Below are 6,968 nucleotides of genomic sequence, written 5' to 3' on the forward strand. Positions count from 1 at the left end.
TTTATCCTCGCAAATGTCACCGGGGGTGCTGGAGCCTATCCCAGCTGGTTTCAGACACCAGACGGGGGACACCCTGAATCGGTGAGCAGCCAATTACAGGGCCCAAAGCGACAAATTACAACCATTGATGCTCACACTCATACCTAGGGCAATTTAGAGTGTTCAACCAACCTACCATGCATGTTTTTGGGGACGTGGGAAGAAACTGAAGTACCCAGAGAAATCCCACATGAGCCCAGGAAGAACATGCAACGTCGACATAGGAAGCTCTGGACCGGGGATCGAACCCTCGACCCCAGAACTGTGTGGCCCAAACCTCAAACACTCCTCCACCGGGACACCTGGTACAGCACTCGTCATTAATCATTTCTATAAATAATTTTCTGGTTGGGAAATAATGCTGTAGATCAAGGGTTGGCCAAGTCCGGTCCTCAAGAGTCCCTATCCGGTCTATTTTCCACATCTCCCCCCTCTACCACACCTGAATCAAATGATCAACTCATCATCAGCAAGCTGTCCAGAAGCTTCATATCCCCAAATATTTGATTCAGCTGTGTTGGTGGAAGGGGACATGGAAAACAGACTGGATATAGGGGATGTCGAGGACCGTACTTGACCACCCCTGCTGGAGATGATCAGGAATCGTGGTCCATTGGAATGCAAACAGTGTGTAAGAGTCTGCATTGTTGTGTGTGTGTTTGTGTGCGTGTGTGCGAGTGTGTGTGCTTGTGTGTGTGTGTTTGATATAACCGTGGGAAAGATTATTCATTCATTCAATCATTCATTTTCTGAACCACTTCATCCTCGCTAAGGTCGTGGAGGGTGCTGGAGCCTCTCCCAGCTAACTTCAGGACAGAAACGGAAGGGACACCCTGAATCGGCGGCCAGCCAATCGCCCATCCACTCACAAGCATACCTAGGGGCAATTTAGCTTGTCCAATTAGCCTACCGTGTATGTCTTAGGAAGGAACCAGAGTAAACCCACGCAGGCCCAGGGAGAACCTGCAAACTCCACACCTGGATTTGAATATAGGACCCCAGAACTGTGAGGCCGACGTGCTAACCACTCAAAACACCGGGTCGCCAAGATTATTTATAATTTATGAATTAACGCAATTAGGTTTCAGGCGGCACCAGCATAGCTATCTGTATTCTGCTCAGAACAGTGTGTGGCTGTGTGGTTTTGTGGTCTCCGTGGTGATGTAGGAAACAATCTAACTGTGCGATTGCCAAAAGTTATAAATCTGATGCACATTTTGGCTGTGAGGGTGCATGTACACGATGTGTGTGTGTGTGTTGGTAAGTGCAGCCATGATGGGCACTGAAACCAAAAGTTGAATTTTAAGGCTCCTCCAAGTCATTTTTGGAACAATCCATGCTTTTTCATCACTCAATCAGTGACAGAATTGGGCATTTGGCAAATTAAAAAGTGAGTTTGTTGACAAAAATGATGGGTATTAACTTGCAATAAAAAATTACGGGCATTACGTTGCATTAACATGAATGTGTTTACATTTGAACAGCGTCTAAATGTTATTATTTGATCACTATGCTGTACAAATGTTGTGCTCCTCAACTTGCAGAAAAAGTCCTTTTAAAGCTAAAAATACGCATGCACTTTCCTTTAAGCTGAGGGGCCGAGCAGATTTAGCCAGGATTTGACACAAATATGGAATCTTCACACTCCAAAATTTTCCATTCACCTTTCCTCCCATATAAGGGGTGTTTGCCTGTATGTGTGTGGGGGGTGTGCTTTCTTAGTGTACATGTGTTAGAAAGTGGGTAATCTTAAGAGCTGTAAACAAACACATTTGAACTTTTTTTCAATAAATGGGTCTGGTGGATGATTGGTTAGTGCCTCACAGTTCTGGTGTCGAGGGTTCAATCCCAGGTCATTTCTCACTGTGGGGGTTATAGGTACGCTGGTTCTCTCCCTCATCCCAAAAACATGTAGGGCACGGTAGTTGAACTCTCTAAATTGCCCCTAAGTATGAGTGTGAGTGTGAATGGTTGTCTGTAACCTTGTGCCCTGTGATTGGCTGGCCATCGATTCAAGGTGTTCCTCACCTGGTGCCTGTAGTTGGCTCACATAGGCTCCAGCACCCCTGTGGCCCTAGTAAGTATAAATTGTTTAGAAAATGAATGAATAAGAAAAATTGAATGTTATAAGTATCGCAGCTCAATTTTTGATTCTCAGGGAATTAAATCAATCCCAGCTTGACTATGGTGGCTCTGTTCTTAGAAGATGTTTCATGTCTTCCCCGAGCAGGCTTCATCAGTTCATGCAAGGCTAGGCAGGACAGATTAGTCTGGCTTTTTGTGTTGAAAGTCAACTATTCATGCAGCGAGTCGGAGGCGTTCCCCAGCCGCGAAGGTTATCGCTATGTTTGAAGACAAACGCTAAACCTGGATAATAAAGAAGACAAGATGCTTGTGTAATGTAAACAAGCATTGTAGGTTTCATCAACCCACCCAATGTATTTCTTTCCCGCCCTGTGTCTTCTAAAGTTGCCCAATAGGGAAAAAAGTCGTCCAATCTAACATCACTGCTCGAAGTGCAAGCCTTCAAGAGCATATCAAGTCATTGGACCAAAACACCAAGGTCACACGTGTTGCTGTGGAAGATAATGCGTTGCCTTTTTTGGACTTTGACGTCCACATTGGGGAAAAGAGGGGCTTCCATCTTGGGGTTTTTAGAGAACCTACACAATGTCTAATTCAATCTGAGTCACACCAACTACTGGGTGCTATCAGAACTTTGGCTAAAAATGATTTCACCGGCCTACAACATAAGTTCCGTTTCAACTGAGGGTTGGCAATCACTCACAGTTCAATTAGTTTGAAGGTTTATTGTTGTAAGTGGCAGTGATTAAATTAAGGACAGAAGAAAAGCAGATTCTTTGGACAAGAGATGATACAAATGTGAAGGTGGAAAGTCTATCTTTAAATATAATAGATCAAACACCACCTAGTTACTGTAATTCTTGCACACAATGCTGTCTTTTCATCCATTGCAAAAAGACTCAATAACTTTGCCTCCAACATTAAAAAAAAAAAACTAAACAAAACATGGCCTCTTCTGGCAACCTTTTTACTCCTGAATAGAATAGTAATGAGGGAGTTTCTATCCAACAACTCATGTCGTAAGACAATAGGCCCTTCTGGAAGGCATCGTAACGACTGCCAATATGTATTCGTATGGAAATAACAATCTTGTTTGTGCTACTTTTTTGGATGCATGAGAATATTTTAGGAACCTTACTTATAGAAGAGCACTTTAAATTTAATGGTAGTCGTGCACTCTGGAATTGGGTGTGGTACACTCCATCCCAAAAAGTTAAACACTGCCCTCCAGTGGCAAAAATATGCAGCGCAACTTTCGGGGAGCTCAGCGACAATATTTTTCATCAGGACACCAGAGCACGTTTCATGGAAAATTGGCGTGAAGTTTGAGCTGTAAAATACAGTTTTATGTCATAAAATGTTTGTTAGAAGGGTTTGGGCAACAATCGTCGCCAATGGCAGAAGTTTAGTTAAGACAGTGCTTTTGTCTGATTTGTCTAAAATGCTAAATTAATCAGACTTTTGTCTTTTACTAATATTCCTCGGTATTTATATATTTAAAATAACAATATCTGATGCATAGGCTTAGAGAATGGATTTGATTTCGTTTCTGTTTTGCACATACCTCGTGACCTTTTATTTTGACATAGCCGGAAGTCCATTCTCTTACATTGCCGGAACGTTTTCCCATAGGAAAGACGTCTCGTAGTAAACAGCAGCGAAAAGGTGAAAAAGACGAAGTCGGTTCGCGTGTTAAAATCAAAAGACGTCTTTTCATCTCCGAAGATCGAGATCGACGGCGCAGTTCGGTAGTCCGTCGCTGGCCCCGCTTGTCACTTGGACAAATTCTCGTTCGGGGCGTCAGCCAGTTTGCTAGCAAGGGGAGCCGCCTTGCTTTAGCATCAGCAGAAGCAAATCGGTTAGCATTGGCCTGAACAGGGGACGACGAAGATGATAGCGCTCATCAACAAACTGCTGGACTGGTTCAAGGCACTCTTCTGGAAGGAGGAGATGGAGCTGACCCTGGTGGGCTTGCAGTATTCAGGGAAGACCACCTTCGTCAACGTGATCGCGGTAAGAAGGCTAAGGTTGGCGAGCAGCTGTTAGCATCAGGCTGCCTCCATCCGTTGTTGAGTCGATGACCTCAGCGGCTTCACGTCAGCCTCTGGATAGAACCTCTTGATTTATCAATACAATATTGTGCTAGTGGAACTACTTTAACCAGTTTTTTCTTTTTGACAAGAACATACTCGTTTCATTTTGAGAAAAACACTGCGTGCTTGTGGATTCCTCACATCAGCACCGCTTAGTGATGGGAGGAAATGGTCAAATGGTCGTAAAGAACAGAAAGCTCATCTTTACTCATTTTGCGTGAGATGCACTTTGACTTTAAATATAGTCGCGGGCATTATTTTGTTTTTGAGGGGAAATCTTGTTGAAAAATGTTGACAAACACCTTTCAAATTTTGCTTTCTTGGAAAAATGCTTCCATCGCTATATGACCCTATGAAATAGAAAAAGAAATCCAATTTTTTAACTGACAGGATGTGTATTATGAGTCATTTATATAAGATCTTAATAGATATTGATTGAAAAAGAGTGACACATGGTTGCTTTGACCGCCTTGTTTCAGTCTGGCCAGTTCAGTGAAGACATGATACCCACCGTGGGCTTCAACATGAGGAAGATCACAAAGGGAAACGTCACCATCAAGGTGGGTCTACGCTCTTATTTCCGAGCCAGTGTCCCCAGTGAAAGTCTAAAGCGTGCTTGCATTTTACAGCTGTGGGACATTGGTGGGCAGCCTCGTTTCCGGAGCATGTGGGAGCGTTACTGCAGAGGAGTCAGCGCCATAGTGTAAGTCATCCTCCATCTTTCCTTATTCCGCCTTATCTTCATCATGTGTCATTCCTGTCAATCAAATATCGCAATGTTTACAGATACATGGTTGACGCGGCCGACCCGGAAAAGATCGAAGCCTCCAAGAACGAACTTCACAACCTGCTGGACAAACCTCAACTGCAGGGAATTCCGGTGAGTGTTTCAGTATTTGTGTTGCCACCTTTACAGCTGTGAGGATTTAGCTTCAAATCCATGCCAATCTAAATTCAGAGTCTGTGAATTCATTCCCAAATAGTGACTTTGAAAGAAATCCTTCACCTCCTAATTTGACATGGTATCATATTTTCAGGTTCTGGTCCTGGGCAACAAGCGGGACCTGCCAGGAGCTCTGGACGAGAAGGAACTCATAGAGCTGATGTAAAATCACCGTAACAACTTTCATTGCCTGTCCTCCATGTCGAAAAGTTCCTCATTGTGCTTTGCTTGTCTCCTCCAGGAACTTGTCGGCCATCCAGGACAGAGAGATTTGCTGTTACTCCATCTCCTGCAAGGAAAAGGACAACATTGGTAAGCTGCAGACATAAAATATATATATATATATAAGCAACAGAATGATTTAAGTAGGCCTTGGAAATGTCCACTGATCCTGATTTTTCTCTTTGTGGTGTACAGACATCACCCTCCAGTGGCTGATCCAGCATTCCAGGACCAAGAGGAGTTCCTGAGAGTAGACAAGCCCCAAATTCCACACTCAAACCCAACCAGCCTTGCCACACCCAAACCCCTCCTCCCCTCTCATCCTTCCATTTTCATATCTCCATGTTGCATAAACTACACTACCCACAAGCCTCCCATATCTCACGCGCCAATCTCCGAGTCCGGGGGCGACCAGATGGGAAGCAGGAAAAGCCCGCAGTCCCCAATGGTTGTTAAATTAATCTCCATTTAACCGAGTCAAGTGTTTCTCAACAAAGAGTTTTAAAACTTTGTTGTCAAGTGAGATCATCGGCGCGTCGGACATTTTGACCGGTCTATTCCGCTACCCCCACGGGAAAGATGAGCCTCCTCTTCCCCGTCGACGTCATTTCTCTCTCATCCTTTCGTCATTCATCATTTGGTCACTTTTTTTCTCCCCCTGTCCCTCCCTTTTCAGTTTGAAGTTTACGTCCCTTTGGAATTTTTTATTGCACTCTTGATTTTTGATTTTTGTAAGATAAGAATAATGACAAATGTTGATAAGCGTTTCATGTGTAACTACTTTTTGAGTTTTGTAATTTTATTGTTGTTGTGCTTTTTGACATATTGGCCCGCCGGAGTCATGTAATGATGATCATGCTATTTATGTCGATAATAGATCAGCCTAGTTTATTTATCAGTCATGTGAATCGGACCCAGTGATCTTTAACGGAAGGTGTCGGCGAGTAGAAACGTGATCCGATCGTGCTTCTCTAACGCAATGTGAGAAATGTGAAAGTTGGATTCATGTGGACTTGAGAAGAAATGGAATACGATGTTGTGCTCAGAGATTGCGTCGTCAATTTGTTAATCCTCGCACCAAAATAAAACGTGGAGGAAATTAAGCGCAGCCATTGGAATGACAAGGTTGTTGTTGTTTTTCCAACTCGCAAACATAGACTGCGCCTCTCAGGTGCACAACATCACTCGTCTGTGGATTTTTATTTAGGAGAAAATGCCGTTTTTGACGTCACACAACTAAAGTGAAAAATCTATGATATGGATTTGTGTCTACGTCCCTTTGTGTTGTTTTTTTTTGACATCGGCAAAGCTATTTTTCAATCTTCACTTTACTAGACTAATGTCCATAAAGATATAAGTAGAAAGCGACATTTACTGGTCTTAAAACAACCCTTAAAAACAGGTGGAATCATTTCCATTTACTGAGTACTTTTTGATAAACTATCAATTCTTGTCATTCTCAATCAGGATAATTAATTTTCTTAAATCACAGTTCTCTCATTGGTGGTTACGCCAATAGAATCTATGAGCCAGTAAAACTGGTACGATTTACCTGTGAAAACTTCAGTGCAAGTAAAATGGTTCTT

At 43.0% G+C, this 6,968-nt stretch overlaps 1 protein-coding gene across 2 annotated transcripts; it reads left to right on the plus strand.

Moving 5' to 3' along the window:
• Positions 1-587: 587 nt before the first annotated feature.
• On the plus strand, positions 588-6,640 carry LOC144192020 (ADP-ribosylation factor-like protein 8A). Of its 2 annotated transcripts, none has more exons than XM_077711138.1 (7): positions 588-670; positions 4,697-4,777; positions 4,847-4,920; positions 5,004-5,097; positions 5,255-5,322; positions 5,402-5,472; positions 5,578-6,640. In XM_077711138.1, exons 1-7 carry the CDS (start codon positions 632-634, stop codon positions 5,628-5,630), a joined length of 480 nt encoding a protein of 159 aa, XP_077567264.1. In that variant the 5' UTR covers positions 588-631; the 3' UTR covers positions 5,631-6,640. The 2 variants fall into 2 exon arrangements, with proteins under 2 accessions (XP_077567264.1, XP_077567188.1); XM_077711062.1 differs by lacking the exon at positions 588-670 and adding an exon at positions 3,728-4,137.
• The last annotated feature ends 328 nt before the right edge of the window (positions 6,641-6,968 follow it).

Source organism: Stigmatopora nigra, chromosome 1, assembly GCF_051989575.1.
Source record: "Stigmatopora nigra isolate UIUO_SnigA chromosome 1, RoL_Snig_1.1, whole genome shotgun sequence".
Taxonomy (NCBI): domain Eukaryota; kingdom Metazoa; phylum Chordata; class Actinopteri; order Syngnathiformes; family Syngnathidae; genus Stigmatopora; species Stigmatopora nigra.